This window comes from Alosa pseudoharengus, unplaced genomic scaffold (genome assembly GCF_046254945.1).
Source record: "Alosa pseudoharengus isolate Yale_2024_CS ecotype anadromous, Long Island Sound unplaced genomic scaffold, YU_APseudo_1.1 YU_APseudo_1.1_scf_10, whole genome shotgun sequence".
In the NCBI taxonomy this organism is placed as follows: Eukaryota; Metazoa; Chordata; class Actinopteri; order Clupeiformes; family Clupeidae; genus Alosa; species Alosa pseudoharengus.
Window position 1 is genome coordinate 9,393,191 of NW_027468565.1, and position 17,500 is coordinate 9,410,690.

At 43.6% G+C, this 17,500-nt stretch overlaps 1 protein-coding gene across 1 annotated transcript in view; it reads left to right on the forward strand.

Annotated features, from left to right (window-relative positions):
* pkp3a (plakophilin 3a) overlaps window positions 1-17,500 on the forward strand; it is a 22,876-nt gene that overhangs the window by 440 nt on the left and 4,936 nt on the right. The window contains exons 2-11 of the mRNA XM_076262837.1: window positions 6,757-6,890; window positions 8,275-9,221; window positions 10,661-10,784; window positions 12,058-12,262; window positions 14,246-14,420; window positions 14,620-14,737; window positions 14,947-15,111; window positions 15,586-15,768; window positions 16,274-16,427; window positions 17,021-17,216. Of these exons, the coding sequence (XP_076118952.1) occupies window positions 6,757-6,890; window positions 8,275-9,221; window positions 10,661-10,784; window positions 12,058-12,262; window positions 14,246-14,420; window positions 14,620-14,737; window positions 14,947-15,111; window positions 15,586-15,768; window positions 16,274-16,427; window positions 17,021-17,216 (2,401 nt within the window). The remainder of the gene's footprint in view (window positions 1-6,756; window positions 6,891-8,274; window positions 9,222-10,660; window positions 10,785-12,057; window positions 12,263-14,245; window positions 14,421-14,619; window positions 14,738-14,946; window positions 15,112-15,585; window positions 15,769-16,273; window positions 16,428-17,020; window positions 17,217-17,500) is intronic.

Genomic DNA, 17,500 nt, shown 5'->3' on the forward strand with positions numbered 1-17,500 from the left:
AACAGCAGCGCCATTGTTGCTGTGAGCTTACTTTTCTGGTTTTGCATGGGCCCATTTGGGAAATATAGGTGTTAAACACAGCCATAAGATCGAGATTGTGTTAAAACTGGGTTGAAAAGTTCTGGGAGGGGCTTGAGTGACTTTGAAAGTGCACAGACACTTCAACTCAGACCTGTGATGGTAACCTGAGGAGGCAGAAATGTATTGTCCAGATATGTTCCCGTAGCCCTGGAGCAAGTTGCTTTTGCTCTAACAAACAGTCTAGCATGTAGGGATGTAACGATTACCGGTATAATGATAAACCGTGATAAAAATGTTGACGATAACAATTACCGTTTTCTTTTGAAATATCATAATTATCACGGTTGATTATCACGGTGTTGAAACCGTGTGTTTAATCCTTCCCAGCTTCATCCAAGCCTGCTTTTGACATACAGTAGGCCTGGTACAATGAAGCAAAATTGGTACCCTACTGATTCTGTTGTCTAATTGATGGTTTTAACTGCGAATTGGATTAGGCTACAACTGATTTTAAAAGGCGGAACATTTTCACCGCAAAACTTGCACTGTATCATTTGCACTCTGCGTCTTTTTATGTTCGCGTGTGCACATTAAATCCATTCCACTCACGTTATCAGAAGAACACAGTAGCCTAAAGTTTTATTTCGAACACTTACTTTGGTCTCACTCAGGGTAGGAATTTCACGGCGGCCAAGTTTTTGCCCCTTGCGTTGGCCGTGATGTCCCTTTGAAAATCAGAGGTTTACAGGCCACGGTGCCCTTGGTGCCCTTCTTTCAATATTTTGCTTTGCATCCTACTAATAGCAAATTTTATTTAGCCTATGGCCTGTCAAAATAATCTTAGCATTCACAGCGCAAATTAATTTATTTTACGCAGTGGAGAAAGTGACCGCGCAAGAAAGAAAGTGCGTCTAAATTCACCTATTCTTCTCAGTTGAACTACTCGCGAAGTAGCCTACTCATCACACAGACATCACAAGTATCACATGAAAGAGCTTTTTCTCAGCTTTTAAACGATGTTAGCCGCGAATTGCTGTGGTGAACGGTTCGCGAGAAACGTAAATAATATAATTAAATTTAATCATAAATTCTACTGAATGTTTTAGTCCATCTCCCTACCCATTCCTCTCGGTGCAATACTTCACGAACCTTTCGTTTAACACACGACAAACCATATATCAGCAGACCTTACCGAACATAAAGGTGTAAAGCAGTCCCCTGTACAGTTAGCCGTTCTAGAGTAATCCACTTTTGAATTGGCAGTAGACCTACATTTCGACATGCATGGATGTCTCCAAATTTGGGCTTTAAGTTTTACAATGTGTTTAAATTGTTCCACATGATTTCATAACGGGCCAAATACAAAATAAATGTTACAAATATCGCCTATATATCGGTAAATCAGAGGACAGCTGACTAAGAGTTTGTGAAAGTAGATCACAAAATGCTAAGCATGCATCTAGGCTATTTGAGTTTCTTAAAGCTGAACTGTGCTTAAATTGTTCAATACATGATTTCCTTAACAGGCCAAATATAAAATAAATGTTAAATATAGCCTAGATATCTGTAAATATTAGATGTTCAGATGATTTGCAGTTCTATATAATATGTCATGTTTCATGTTTTTGTAATGTTTCATACAGTGATGCAGGTCTACTGCAGTGAATAGGCTATACAACTTTGATATTTTTTATAGCCTATGTGGCCTTTGTGCCCTCCACCAAATATGCCCAACTGAAGGCCAAGTGGCCTTGCCCCCAGAATGGTGAAATTCCAAGCCTGGTCTCACTCATTGGATCCAAATAACAGTAATAGCAACCTCCAAGTCATGGTAGGGTAAGTTAAGCGATAAGCACATAGCCAATTAAACATGAAAAACTGAACGGGACACTTTTTGAAACTATTTCAGCTTGTGTAGGCCTATCAGTGCTTTCTGAACATATTTAACACACTTTTAAAAATACCGTGATAATACCGAAAACCGTGATACTTTTGGTCACTATAACCGTGAGGTTAAATTTTCATACCGTTACATCCCTACTAGCATGTTATGACAACTGTTATAGAAAGCATGTTACCTGGGCCTATATCCTATTCCTAACATGGAAGACATTGACACTCACATCTGTAGGTGTGCAAAATGCTACTAGATTAATAGTAATGATTAAATGACCCCTTGTTTTAGTGTCTTGAGATTGTGCTATGATCTTAACCTGAATTCCTCCAGCAGTTTCTATGACAGTAGCGTAAAACTTGAGTTTCAGTTTTCACTCTCCCAGGACCTCCCCTCAACACACACACACATACACACACATGCTGCAGGCCTAAACAAGTGCACCCTGTCATGCTCAGTGCTTCGCTGGGAAGAGGGTAGTCGGAAGGATGACGTCTCAGATTGGGATAGAGTTACAAGCGCGCTTAGTCAGCTTACAAATGAAGGGCTTTGTCAGAGGCCGCCAGACAGGCTTGGTCCTTTAAACACGCCTCAGCTGGGCTTCTCTCGCTGTGCCACACACACACACACACACACACAAACACACACACACGGTTTCTTTCAGTGACCATTAGTGGTCGTATCTAATCAGACCTTAAAGACCCTCACCTGATCTCATGGCTTAGGGTCCCTCACGTTTAGATATTTCCACTAGGGCTTTTTCCCCAACAAAGCCTTTGATCAAGCACACACACAGACACACAAACAGAAACACAGACATACAGACTCACAGACACACACATGCACAATATGAAGCTCCATGTGTGTGTTTACTTGTATGTGCTTATGTTTGAATTAAAATAAAGGCAAGTTAGGGCAGTGTCTCAATGAAATTAAAATGAAAACATTACTACCTGCTGGACACACTGGTTCTCTCTGATGAGCCTCTTTTGTCACAAACAGCAGTTCTGCAAAGCTGTATTTCTCTGTTTCTGATAAAACAGTCAGAGACAATGGGGCTGGACTGGATGGCCTTCCCCTAAAGTGATCTATGCTCAGCTTTAGACATATTCCCAGTATTGAGTTATATTGCGGTGCGTATTATGGAGTGCATATTATCCTCTCTGTCAAGTATCTGCATATTGGAGATTCACACAGTGTAGTGTGTAATGGACGCCCTGGCATATTTGAATAGTGTGGTGGGGCCATGTCAGTAATCTAGAGATCAGGAGAATGGTAGTGTTATGTAATGCTAAAGTCCGTTTGGAAGCATGCAGTCAATGGTATTTACTTGCTCTGTTTGACCTTTGAGATATTTTACTCTTGCAATCAAACATATTCATAACAAATGTAGTGTAATCTTTAAGTGTGTGTGTGTGTGTGGTGCGCACATTTGTTCTTGATATGGGAGGGGAGGGGTGTGGACTCTTTATGCTTGCCTAAGGAAAAGCAGCAGCAGACAGCAAAGCAGAACCAGTTTGATAGGAACACTCCCCATTAGGTGGTTGGGGAGTGGCTGGTGGTTGTGTTGAGTTTCATGGACTTGGCAGTATGTACATGTACTTTAGCAAATTTAGCAAGTTGAACAATTAAAAAAACACACAGCTCTAACAGATTTTCTTTTTAACTCTTCTACACGTTTACACCACTCACAAACACATAAAAACACAAATATAAACAAACACATGCACATATCTGTCACAGATGTTTTGACCTTCTGTTGCCTGTGTGATGCAGGACGTGGAATTTTTGTAAACATCAGCATACCAAGCAGGCCATACTCGTGTAGAGGATATAAATCTCCCCCACCACACTGGCAATGAGAGAATTTCTGACGTGAACGGCTGACACTGACAATATTCCCCCTGCCTGTTTCCCTTTTTGAGCCAGCTGGTACAACATGTGTTTGTTCCCTCATTTGAATGCCAGCAGACAGACCCATCACCCACTTTCCCCCACCCTCCTCCATTACTTGTCAAGCTGGTTGTTTGTTTGCCCGTTTCAACAAGGGCTGCTGGTCTTGTCTCAGCACTGTGCTGTCCTGCTCAGAGTCTTTGAATAGTGTCAAAGGAAATGACTCAGATAGGGAGTCTGAAGCTCAGGAGTCCCTCTATGCCCCCAGCCAATGGCTTTGGCATTCATAGCTGAAGGTGAAGCATACAGCTATGACTAACTGATCTGATATTTTAACATCTAATTTCCATTCTGACAGATTACATACACATTATACGATATTATTGCCACATGTGCTGTCAAACAGCCACCATTGCACTCTGATCCTTTAACATGCATTTAGCTTAAGGTGAAGCAGAGAGCCATGGCTAAATGATCTGATTGTTGTACCATCTTAATGCCTTTCTGACAGATTATGTCTTCTGACAGATTATGTACACTTTCATACACACATATGAAGAGTTTGGTTCCAAAATGCTATATCCCCGTTTTTAAAAACATTAAAAAGTCATGCTATTTGGGGGCGCTGTGGCGCAGCAGGCTACAGCGCCCGTACCATGTATGGGTCCGAGTGCCTAAGGGGACCCAGGTTCAAATCCAACCTGTGGTCATTTCCCAATTCCCACCCCATCTCTCTCTCCCACTTACTTCCTGTCACTTTCACGGTCCTATCCAAATAAAGGCAAAAAGCCCAAAAAATAAACTTAAAAAAAGTAATGCTTTTTGATTGTGTATTTCAGGTAATATCAATCAAATTGTAGTGTCTTTTGATTGAGTAACGATATATAAAATAGCAATGCCCAATTACAGTTGTACTGAAATTACTTAGAAAACAAAATAGGAAAAAAAAGATTATGAAAGATTATGAAAATTCATTAAAATGCTGTTGAATTTCATGTTTGTCTAAAGGCTGCTGCTTTCGGAGAGAATCAATACAAAATAAATAAAGACCGGCTGAGGGATATGTGCTGGATATAGCATATGGTTATTGGTTATAGTTTATGGTTTTATTGTGTGTCATTAATTAACTTAAACAAAGTTTAAGTAAAATATAAAGTAGGTCTATTTGCACCTAAAGACACAAAATATTAGACATCTTTAAAAAGCTAATGAATAAAATTCATACTGCCCGTCATGTTCTGTTCTGAGAATGAGGTCTAGGATTAGTGTCAGTGTCTGGATACACTCAGACCAGCTCCAGTTAGCTTGTAAAAATGCTCTCTCAGCTGCTCTGACAGACAGGGCTGATTAGTAGCCCTGGCGTTAGTGTGTGAAAAGGATCTGGAGCTTGTGAAAATTCAGGTGGGAATGTGAGCAGAAGCTCTGTAGTGCCCTGCCACCATGACGTGTGAGTGTGCATGCCGCTGACTTCAACATTCCATTGACATGGCTTATCACACCATCACATAAAGAGACTACTTTGTGGCCACCTCTCAATCCTCCTCTCTCTAAAAACACACACACACACAGTCTTTACTTCCTTCTCATTCTTTCTGTCCCTCTCTCTGTTTTTGTCACACTTTTAATTGCGCTTTTAATTGTGCTAGCAAGTTTTTTTTTTTGGTGTTTTTTTTTTTTATGTGGGTGCGTGTGTGCAATGTCAACATTGGGACACATTCCATTGGTGGAATCACCAACTAAGATACTTACAATGGGCTCAGCAATGTCACTCAAGGTCCTCAACTTGTATTGTATTGTACAATGTATTGCTTATACCAAAATTGGCATGTTTAAATGGTCCATTTGAACTAATGTAAAAGTTCTTAATAGACTTAATACCTTTTATTACACTATAATGCTTAAACAGACCTATTAGTGTTATCCACATGTTTGGTACTGTCTGTCCACTAGCCACTTGTACCACTGTCTTTATGCCTCACTGTTTGCGTGCTATATTAGCACATTAGCACATATGCATACCCCCCCCCCCCCCCTCCATGCCACAGCCAAACTGTGGCCACACTTATACATTTTCTTAAATAGTTAAATATATAGATATATAGACTTTACTTTACTTTATTTCTGCATTGTTGCACTGTTGACTTACTCATTTGCACTATCACCATGACCACTATCACCATTGCACTTCCACCATGACACTCATTCACACAGAGCACCTTAGAGCACCTTACCATACCTTACTACGCACAGAGAATCACATGCTCAGTCCCTGCCTCAGTCATTGCAAGCGCCTCTGATTTATTAATCACCACTATGTGGATACTGTTTTTAGAATTGATTTAGATTAAGTGATAGTATAATTTGTATTTTTGTAATTTGTATTTTAGTATATTTTTATATATTGTATTAAGTGTTAGTATAATTTGTATTTTAGTATATTTAACATATTCTTTATCTTCTACTGTCCTTACTGTTTAGTTGTGTTTTTATATTATATACTTTAATTACTCTTTCTGCTGTTAAAGAATGTGTTTGTGTTGTATGTATGCTGCTGAGACCTTGAATTTCCCCTGGGGATCAATAAAGTATCTATCTATCTATCTATCTATCTATCTGTCTATCATTGACCTAAAGTAGTGATAATTCAGCATAGAATAAACTACTCTAGTTTGTTTTCATTCATGTTAATAAGCTGTGTGGTAAGTGGTATCAGTTAGTGATAAATCAGCTCAGCTCACACGCTCAGTGGTATCTCTCTGCTTGTTCTCTTTTGGCATGCATTCCTAGTATTACTTAAATGAGTGACAGAATGTAGCCACACCAGAGCTACTACAAACCTCAAAGAAGCCTGACAGTGAAGTGTCTGAATGTACATTTCCTGTCTGATGTGTGTGTGTGTGTGTGTGTGTGTGTGTGTCTGTGTGTGTGTGTGTGTGTGTGTTTGATAGACTACGGAACTGCATCTATGAAACACCTAACAGCCAGCCCGGGGTTCAGCTCTCGCTCCTATGGATACAGCAGCAGCAGCAGCAGAGGAGGAGGAGGTGGAGGAGGAGGTGGAGGAGGAGGAGGGGCAGGCGTGGTAAGACCAAATATACAACCTCCGGCCTCGTGGCTACAGCCGAACAACACCCGTGGGAATATCCATGACCAACCCCACTCTCACTTATGCTATATTGCTTAAATATGACATGATCAAATCACTGGAACACATCCGGAGAATGGCACTATCCCTATTCCTAATCTAAATGGAGAGCCTCAGAACCTCATTGGTCACCTCAGTTATTCTCTGACCTTGAGAAGAAACATGTTTCACATACTCAAGATTCTGGCAGCTGTACGCAAATAAAAAACACCACCAAGAATACATGACATTACACTCAAAAATATTCAAGAACAATAGCTGAAATGTTCTTTAAGCATTTTAGATAATATATCTTCACATCTTCTCACCAATTTGGTTACATAACTCTAATACCAAAGATAACATTTCAGTCCATATATAATAATTAAATGTTATATAATTTAATCAGATTATTTTTGCATTAAGCAGATGTTTAATGTTACGTTGTCTTTAATTAATAAGGATAAATAAAATGTATTTTTTATGTTTCATTTTAGTTTAATGTTTAGTGTTTGTGGGGCCAATATTTTGCACCCATCTAATTTGACATAGCTTTGAGATAGCCTAGGACTATTTCAGGCAGACTGCCAAGTGTCATATAAACATCTAATTTAACAAATAGCTGGTTTAGTGTTCGATGATTGCTAGCTGTTAAGCCAGAAGGAACTTGGTGAGTCACTGGACTCATGGTGTCATAAGTGAGAGATTTCACATCAGTGCTCAAGTGGTTTCCATGGGAACCAAAAATAAAAACAAAATTCATGATGAGACCCCGTCTGGAATGTTGTCTGAAAACTCACATGCATTTTATGTAGGCCTAAGGGATAACCATTGACTATATATACAGTCTATGGCGATAACGGCCGTCGAGGTGTCCTGTTATATGGAATTAATGGATGAGAGCGAGGCAAAGAGTTTACTCCGCCGGAGTCCATTAATTCCGTATAACAGGACACCTGTAAGGCCGTTATCCCGCTTATCACCCGGTTGCCACTATAGGCAATAGTCATGCCTTTATAGCACGCAAAGGAAACAAGTGGTTCCGTTTAAAAAAGGCCAGCTTGTTCAGTTTGTTGTACAACTTTCTTTGGCCCTAACAGTGATAGATAGACAGTTAGCTTGTTTACAGTTGATACCATTGGTGCGAAGCCTGCTTCCACTCTTGCACACTGCATCTGGTTGTTTTATTCCTCTTGATATGCTTTGTTATTCCTTTCATTATTTCTATATTACATATATATACAGTAAAAATAAATAAATAAATTATATATATATATTCATATCCATTTTACCCAGTTGTTGTCATGGTGTACCATGCAACTCTTCTGCTCTTTCTCCTCAGGGTTCAGCACTGGCCCAGTATGCAGTTACCAGAGGCTACACCTCCCGCTCGGCCGTGGACGGCGGAAACCGCATGAAGATCAGCATGGGTGGAGGCGCCAGTGGTGGCGGAGGGGCCGGAGGCTCCAGCATGTATTACTATGACGACATGCGTCTCGGCGGAGGCGGAGGTGGTGGCGGGTATCACACACTCGGTGGCGGCGGTGGCGGGTATCACACACTCGGTGGCGGCGGTGGCACTTATCAAGCCATCGGTGGCGGTGGCGGCGGTGGTGCGTATCACACCATTGGCGGTTACCAGACAGCAGGCGGCTTCCAAGGTGGTGGAGGAGGCGGTTACAAGGTTACCAGTGGCGGCGGTGGAGGTGGTTTCCAGGGCGGCGGCTACCAGCAGCAGACGACCATGATGCGCACCATGAGCCGGGCACCACCACCCGACGTGGACACCATATCGCTGCGCTCCATGCGCCTGCAGCCTACACCCGTGTCCTCGTGGGTGCAGGACGACAGCGACAGTCTGGTGTCCGAGCAGCAGCACCCCTTCTACGCGGCCAACGGCATCTCGCAGGCGGCCAGCTCCTCGGCCGGCCAGATAAGGGCCACCACCACCACTCTGCCCACCATGAGGCGCTCCCTGAGCGGGACGCTGGCTAGCTCCGTCACAGGCAGCGGGATGATGGAGGAGAGCGTGGATCGCCAGTACTCCTTCAAGGGGCCGGCGCACCGCACCATCAGCCGCATCAACCAGCGCAACAACCGCATGAGCATGGGGTCAACCAGCGGCGGCTCCGTCTACGGAGGAGGGGGCGGCTTCGTCATGTCCGGCTCCCAAAGCAACATGGGGGGTCGCATCAGCAGAGCCATGTCCACTAAGAGCATGCAGAGCGTGGGCAAAGGCCTGGACGTGTTTGACGGAGAGTTAACAGGCAGCATGAGCAACCTGGCAGGGTGAGGACAAGGACTCATGCACATGCAAACAACACTTATACATACACATACAGTTACAGTACGATTACAAATACATATGTATAGATGCATGCACATCCTCCCACGTGATGCACACACACACACACACACACACTTACACTTTTATTTAGATCCAGCTGGCCAAAGCAAGATATTAAAGGCTAGAATCTTTAGGTAGAACCACAGAGGCTAGAATCTTTATTTTTTGGGCTTTTTATGCCTTTAATGTGATAGGATAGTTGAGAATGACAAGAAGCAAATGGGAGAGAGAGTCAGGGTGGGATCCGGAAAAGACCACAGGGTGGGAATCGAACCCGGGTCGCCAGCATGCAGTGCAGGTGCCCCAGCCAGTTGCGCCATGGCTGGGGCCCAGAGGCTAGAATCTTTAGGTAGAATCACAGAGGGCAAAAAAAACAGACAGACACACACAACTCTCTGTGCCCAATAAGCTTCACAAGTAGAGCAGTGGTACGTCTGTCTCCTTAACCTAGCGTAGTCCAACCAAACTTCAGAAGGCCATAAACCCCATTGACAGTTGTCCCCATTACAGCTCCATAGGACAAAAATTGCAATCAAACTCATCTATTCATGCTTAAGGCGCTCTTGCAACAGACACTCCAAAGCTTTTGTTGAAAATGTAATTACTGACAATTAAAGAGTGGTTGCTGGAAGAGGAGAAAGGCAGTCTTGACTCTTGCCTCATCTAATAATGTAGTTTGGCTGTTGAGATATTCTGGGGCTTTTTTAATTGGTAATGTGAATTTGTTGATGTGGTGTGTGTGTGTGTGTATGTGTGTGTGTGTGTGTGTGTCTGTGTGTGTGTGTGTGTGTGTGTGTGTGTGTGTGTGTGTGTGTGTGTGTGTGTGTGTGTGTGTGTGTGTGTGTGTCAGTAAGTGTGTGTGTGTATGTGTCTCAGTAAGTGTGTGTGTGTGTGTGTGTGTATGTGTGTGTCTCAGTAAGTGTCTGTGTGTGTGTGTGTGTGTGTGTGTTTACAGGTTAAATGGGGAAGAAAGTGGAAGGACTAGTTTGGGTGTGTCAGTGTCACACTCTGTTCACATGAGAGGCTGAGAGTGAGAGAGTTGAGAAAGTGAGGGAAATTATTGGACAACAAGAGACAAAGAGGGACTGAGAGTGCTACAGCACTTAGTCACACTGAATAAACTCACACACACACACATGCACACACGCATACCTGGAAATCCAGAGACCCAAGAAATGCAAAGAGCTACAGTAGAGAATAGCTCACACGTACACACACCCAATATAATTTACCTGCAATTATATACATTTAATGTAAAGAATAGTGAACACAGTTTTTTTGCTAAGAATTAAATGCCCCCTGAAAGTTGAAGGGTTTAAAATTCAAATAGAGAAATTATCTTTCTCACCCTAACCCCCCTCTCTCTCTTGAATCCAAACAGAATCAGCAGCCTGGACATGCCCACTGCCATTAACTACCTGGAGACTTCAGATCCCTCCCTTCAGATGTTGGGTGCTGCCTACATTCAGCATGAGTGTTACCACAACAGTGAGGCCAAGGATCAGGTAAGGGCCTGCCTGCTAATGCCAGATGTTTTGATATGACCAGGGGAATACACACGTTCAAGTGGCCACTTCCTATTACTGACTTCCTGGTCACATTGGTCCACACAATAGAATGACAGACAGTCCAGACTCTTGAGCAATGACAGTTATATATTTGTTCCATAATTAGTGGTTATCGGAGTCCGCACAATAGATTTTACATGGTGTTCTAGTGATACTATCAGATCTTACCAACCCATTTTTTCAGAGGTTTATAATAATAATAAAAAAATATTTGAGTCTGTGACACGTGAAACTCAGTACATCCAATTCACAACTCATCCACCGTGCAGACAGAACAAGGTTTTTCCAGATCACTTTTCCCATTACCTTAGTATTCTCAGTGCTGCAGAAATCAGTTGGGAAACCCTTGTCACTGACTCAGAATAGTAGAGATGGTCCGCGCAGACATAACCAGAAAGAAGAACGAAAGACCAAGACTCATATTTACAACATGCTATGCATAACACACCAGGTCATGACTTGCCTGCAGTGAGAAAAACGGCGCAGTGAGAAAAGCGGCACAGTTAATGACATGACAGGTTGTCATTAAAGAATTCTTTCTGCTGTTCTATTTGCTTCAAAGTTACAGGTCTGCGTTCAAGTGTCTGTATCGCCAACAACTTTCCTTTTTACAACAATGCCCATAGCAGAGCATTCTTTTGGGCCCTATATTCTCAAATTAGATTCTATTGCTAATTATGTTCTGGTTTTGTTTTTGTAGAGCTTAGTCTCTGTCTAAACTCTTCCAGTCTTGGATGAGGCCTGTGGCAACTGTGGTAGGGAGGCATGTTTCACTTAGGAATGAGTTGGAGGGTTGTCGCCTTAAGCGCAAGACCATGGCTCTCTGTCTCAAAGATATCCTGGGCATGTGTGTAATTTATCTCCCCACTGTAACCATAGGTGTTTTGAGTAGGTCAGAGGGCCAGAAGGTTCCACCACTGCACCTAACTATATGTTTTGTGAGACGTGCAATGTTGACCACATGAATTTCCCCGAAGGGAATATTAAAGTTTACCTTAACCTTGATCTGAAGTGAGAGTAAGATTGTTGTCATAAATTCACACTGACAATTCTCCTTCTCTTTGCCTGTTTCTCTCTCTCGTTTTTTTTACCTTCTCTGTCTCTTTCTTTCTTTCCTTTTTCTGTTTGTTTTTCTCTGCGTTTCAATCCATTTGTCTATCTTTCTGTCTGTCCATCTATCCGCCCGTCCTGCCTCTGTCCTGTCTCTCAGGTGAACCAGATGAAGGGCATTCCTCTGCTGGTGAAGCTGTTCAACAGCGAGAGCGAGGAGGTGCAGCGCTACGCCACGGGGGCCGCGCGCAACCTCATCTACGAGAACATGGGCAACAAGGTGGCGCTGATCGAGGCCGGGGGCATCCCGCAGCTCAGCGAGGCCCTCCAGCAGCAGGACAACGAGCTCCGCAAGAACATCACAGGTGAGGACCAACACAACCGTCTGCCCCTGAGCTTCCCACGGATGGTGTCGGTTCCCATCAGTGCAGGCTTGGATCTGCTCCAGCGACTTGCCTTCAGTTAGGAAAGCAAAGAGAAAACCTCTGCAACATTTAAGAGCTCAGCAATTGATTAACTCCCATTTGGTCATTCAGCTGCTTATATATTCTGATCATTTGTCATACTAGTTTTTCTCTGGGTATAGTAATCTCCCAGACACCAGAGCACATCACTCTCAGTCCAGAGCCAGTGACTCCACTCCACTCAAATCTCTCTGGGTCGTTCAGCAGGGCCCTACCCACCCTGTGGTCTGCCCAGAGTGCCTCTCACATGAGGGCTGAGGCCGTCCCACTGAGACAGTGTCATGTTCTAAATCACTGCCATAACGGTTAATGTTTAACTGAAGGAAACCACCAGAGAGAGAGGAGGGTGGGGAAAAAAGGGGTGTTTCCTGCGAGCCTTGGCAGCTGTGGGTATCAGCAAGTACCTGGATACTATGCTAACATGTGATTGTTACCTGAGCTACCCGACAGGGTGGGACAGAGAGGTGAAAGATAAAAAATACAGATGGATTCCCATGCCCCGAGTAATCTTTTAGGGTGTGGCGTTGAATGATTGATCTTAGATACAGCGAAAGTATGCTAGGTGCACCTTAAGGAAAGAAAAAAAAGCCTTTGTAGACAAGTTTGTAGAGGTTGTCATGTCAGCAGAGTCAGGAGAGATCATTTTTTTTTGTGTTTTGTGTGTGTGTGTGTGTGTGTGTGTGTGTGTGTGTGTGCGCCTTTGCATGTTTGTGTGAGTGTATGTGTGACTGTGTGCTCTTTCTTAGCTGTGTGTGTGAGCATCTGTCAGGGTGTGTTTTATGGCCTGCGCTGTCTCAACTTGTGCCACAGAAAGCCAAAGTTTGGCTGCCTTCATCCTCCATGAGACACACCCAAGCCCAAGCCTGTTTTGACACCTTGGCAAAAGAGCGAGAGTGATTGGACAGGGATTGAGACAAAGAGAGATAGAGACAAAGTTAATTATCAGGGCACTCCTCCACTTTAGTACTGCTTTTATAGTGTTATCATTTAACAATAACATGTAGGTTGACTAGCATTGTTTTTCTGTAACCGTAACTAATGCCTAACTGATTTGGCGTAGGGACTGGGGTTTCATTGAATAGCCAAGGCATGTTAGAACAAACAAACTTTACAGCATTGTGACCGTGAATTGAATTACTCACCCCGCATCTCAACATGCTGAGACCAAGACATCCTGAAGCACAATCCATTCAGGAAGCCTCATAATGGGTTTAGAAAAAGGAGCCACACCATAGAGTCATGCACGGTGACCAGAGAGCCACCCAGAGACCGCACAGTCACAGTGTTATTTATCATTTCGAATAGACCACTTACTCACTACACTGATGTACTAATGTAGTATTTTTGTGCTCATTATTAAGTATTTTGGGTTGGAGTGGTTTTAATAGCTGGAGTGGTGTCCTAGTCATGCCACAGGGATTTAGAATTATTTTTTATTTATTTTTTTCCCCTGTGCTCCATGCTTCTTTGATGTATTGCAAAACCTATGCCCTACAACGACTATCTATCTACTACAACAACCACTAATCTGTGTCATTGAATGAATGGCCATGCTAAAAGTTGCTAATGAAAAGGATGAAAAGGGTATGGTGTCTGTTCTTCAAAGTCAATGTCTGTCTTTGTCTTTGTCTGTCTTTGTCTTGTCTTTCACACACATACATACATGTGTGTGAGAATACAGCACTAGAGCCGCAATGTTAAATCAGTTCCAGATTATGTAGCTATGATAGGAGTGGGTGTCTGTGTACAGTAAATCACGTATGATAAAGAAGAGTGTGACTAGGTGTTCATGTGTGAACTCTGTCCTCTGAAGATAACCTCTGCATTCTCTGCCCCTGTATGCATCTGTGTGTGTGTGTGTGTGTGTGTGTGTGTGTGTCATAGGTATTCTGTGGAACCTTTCCTCCAAGGACAACCTGAAGGAGAAGTTAGCTAGAGAGACCCTGCCGGAACTGACCAAGCAGATTTTGGTGCCACTGTCAGGACTAGAAAACCCAGAGTTCATTGAACAGAATGCCTCCGAGAAGGAAATCTTCTTCAACACCACAGGCTGCCTCAGGTACTGTAACAAGACATACACACACACACACACACACACACACACACACACACACACACACACACACACACACACACACACACACACACACCACACAGACACACACACAGACACACACACACACACACACACACATACACACACACACACACACACACACACACATGCATTGTGTCTAATAACGTGCTCTGCTCCTCAGGAACCTGAGCTCAGTGAATGAGAAGACCAGATATCAGATGAGGGAGACCAACGGGCTGGTGGACGCACTGGTGGACTACATACAGAGCTGCATGGAGGACACCAGGGTGGAGGAGAAGGTGTGTGTGTGTGAGAGAGAGAGTCTGTGTCTGTGTGTGTCCGTGTAAGACATGTGTCTGTGTGAACGAGAGTGTATTATCTCTTAATTACTCCATTTTAGGGTTTGTAAAGGGCTTTATATCTATCTCTTGTATGTGTTTCTGATAGATTTTATGGCCCATTCTGAACTCCTACTGTTTCCCCCCATGTCTGTCTGTCTGTCTCTCAGGGTGTGGAGAACGCCATGTGCGTGCTCAGGAACCTCTCCTACCAGCTGTACACCGAGATGCCCCCCTCTGCTAAGCTGAAGCTGGAGGGCCCCACTAGAGGGGAGGAGATCTCCAAGGCCGAGGCCATGGGCTGCTACACCCCCCAGAGCAGGAAGGCCAAAAAGGTAAGCAGAAGCCCAGTTCACATTTTTCTGGATATACGCTACGGCTCAAAAGTATTTGGTCCATTTTCTTGTTTGCGTTGCTTTTCTAGCCGTGGCCTACTGGTCAGTGCTTCGGACTTGTAACCGGAGGGTTGCCGGTTCGAACCCCGACTAGTAGGCACGGCTGAAGTGCCCTTGAGCAAGGCACCTAACCCCTCACTGCTCCCCAAGCACACTGCGCCGGGATTAGTGTGCGCTTAACCCAGCGTTTCTCAAACTGTGGGACAACAATGCTGTTGTAAATTTGCTGTTCATTGTCAATTTGTAAAGTTTAGGTGAAGTAGGAAGTCACGTTCTCTAATCAATCTCTAATAAATGTGATTGGTAAGGCTGGACCAATGATTTCAAAGTTAGTGCCCGTCGCGATGCAAAAGATCTCTGTTTGATGTATGTGTGTGTGTGTGTGTGTCCGTCCTCACTCCATCCCCATCTTAGAAGCAGAACCCAGCCCAGCTGACCTTCTCAGAGGTGTCCAAGGTGCCCCATGGCATAGAGTGGCTGTGGCACCCCCAGGTGGTGGGGCTGTACAACGGCGTGATCCAGAAATGCGAGATGAACACTACGTCGCGCGAAGCCGCCGCCGGGGCCCTGCAAAACATCACTGCTGGTGACGGACAGGTAAGCACACAGTACACACTGTGTCTGTATGTGTGTGTGTGTGTGTGTGTGTTTTGGGGGGGGCAGTTACACCTTTTTATGGCCTGGAATGTTAGGGGGCATTGTTAAAGCCATGATATATTTGTTGCATGAATGAGTTCCTGAGCTGTAGTTTTTTTTTTGTGTAATGTGTTAATATGTGTCTGTTCCCTCCTGCTGAGGAAATACATTGCGGTGAATTTGGAGGGGTTTTAGTGGTTTGGTGTTGTCTGCCATTCTGGTGACCTGGATTCCATTCCTGGTCAACACATACTGTATGTTGTCGCTTTGGAAGAACCTTGTAGGTTTAAATATGAACTGACAGGACTGTGTGTTGTTTTGGCGTTTGTTTGTTGTAGAGACAAGAAGCCCCTGCAGCACTGTAATGTGTAATGATTCCTGTTTCTCTCTCTCTCTCTCTCTCTCTCTTTCTCTCTCTCTCTCTCTCCTCTTTCTCTCTCTCTCGCCCTTTCTCCTTCTCTCTCAGTGGGCATCCAAACTGAGTAGGGTTGCTCTCGAGCAGGAGAGGATGTTGCCTGTGGTTCTTGATCACCTGAGGACCACCAATGACCTGGAACTCCGCTCTCTCACAGGTTTCCTCAGGAACCTGTCCCGCCACGCCTACAACAAGAATGACATGGGTGAGCATGATCCCTCCACATTTGGGCACCAGGATCTAGGCTTAGGAGTACAGCTACTCCTAAGCCATACCCAAGCCTCCCTTAGTCATCCAAATCCACCCAAAGTTAAATAATTGAAATATTACTTCATCCACAAATTATTTTTGCATTATGTATTAAGTATTAAAAAAGAATGTATAAACATATTTTAGATATAGGCTTATTTACTATGAACAAACCATTTATAACTGTGTGTACAAATGCTTTACTGATGAGAATTAATGCAGGAACAATGCTTTACAAATGAGGAACAAAGCATTTAGTAATAGTTTACTAATGCTTAATAAAAGTTTAATTGTGTGTAGTTATTATAAAGTGTTAACCATATGTTGTGTTTCCACGGTATATGTAGTAGCTATATACTATTAAATATACTATATGCTGTATACTATAGTGTAGTGGTTCCCAAACTTTTTTTCCCCGCGTACCACCACCTACATCCTGATTCGGCTGGCGTACCCCCACCACCCGACACATAAAAACGTAACACATTCTATTGTTATGTTTATAATTATATTGTTACGTTTATATATTTTCCATTGTTTTCCTCTTAGCTACAAAGGTGGTCAACAACTTGGTATCCAAGCTTCCGAGTGACGGGCAGCAAAAAGAGCCGTCCAATGATGTGGTGGTCAACATCTGTGGAACGCTCAACAACCTGGTGATCTGCAGCGAGGTCGCAGCCAGGGACATCACCTACTTCGACGGCCTGCCAAAGCTGATAGGCATCAAAACATCCCATGACAACAGGTCAGTGACTGTCCCTGCAGGCATCACAAGTTTGTCTCATGATGATCCTTTTAAGCTCTCTGTATGGGAAGTACATATGAATCACAAGGCTGTGGAAAGCATACTGTAACTGCAGCATAGACTAGGCAACTCCCAGCATTTGCTTCGGCGGAGGTAGTGTATTGGCTAAAGATCCGGGCTAGCATGCAGTAGTCAGAAAAGTTGTGGGTTCACTTCCAGGCTGCCAGTGTCTTCCCTTGAGCAAGGCACTTCACCCCTAAGTTATACCGAGGAGACTGGCCCTG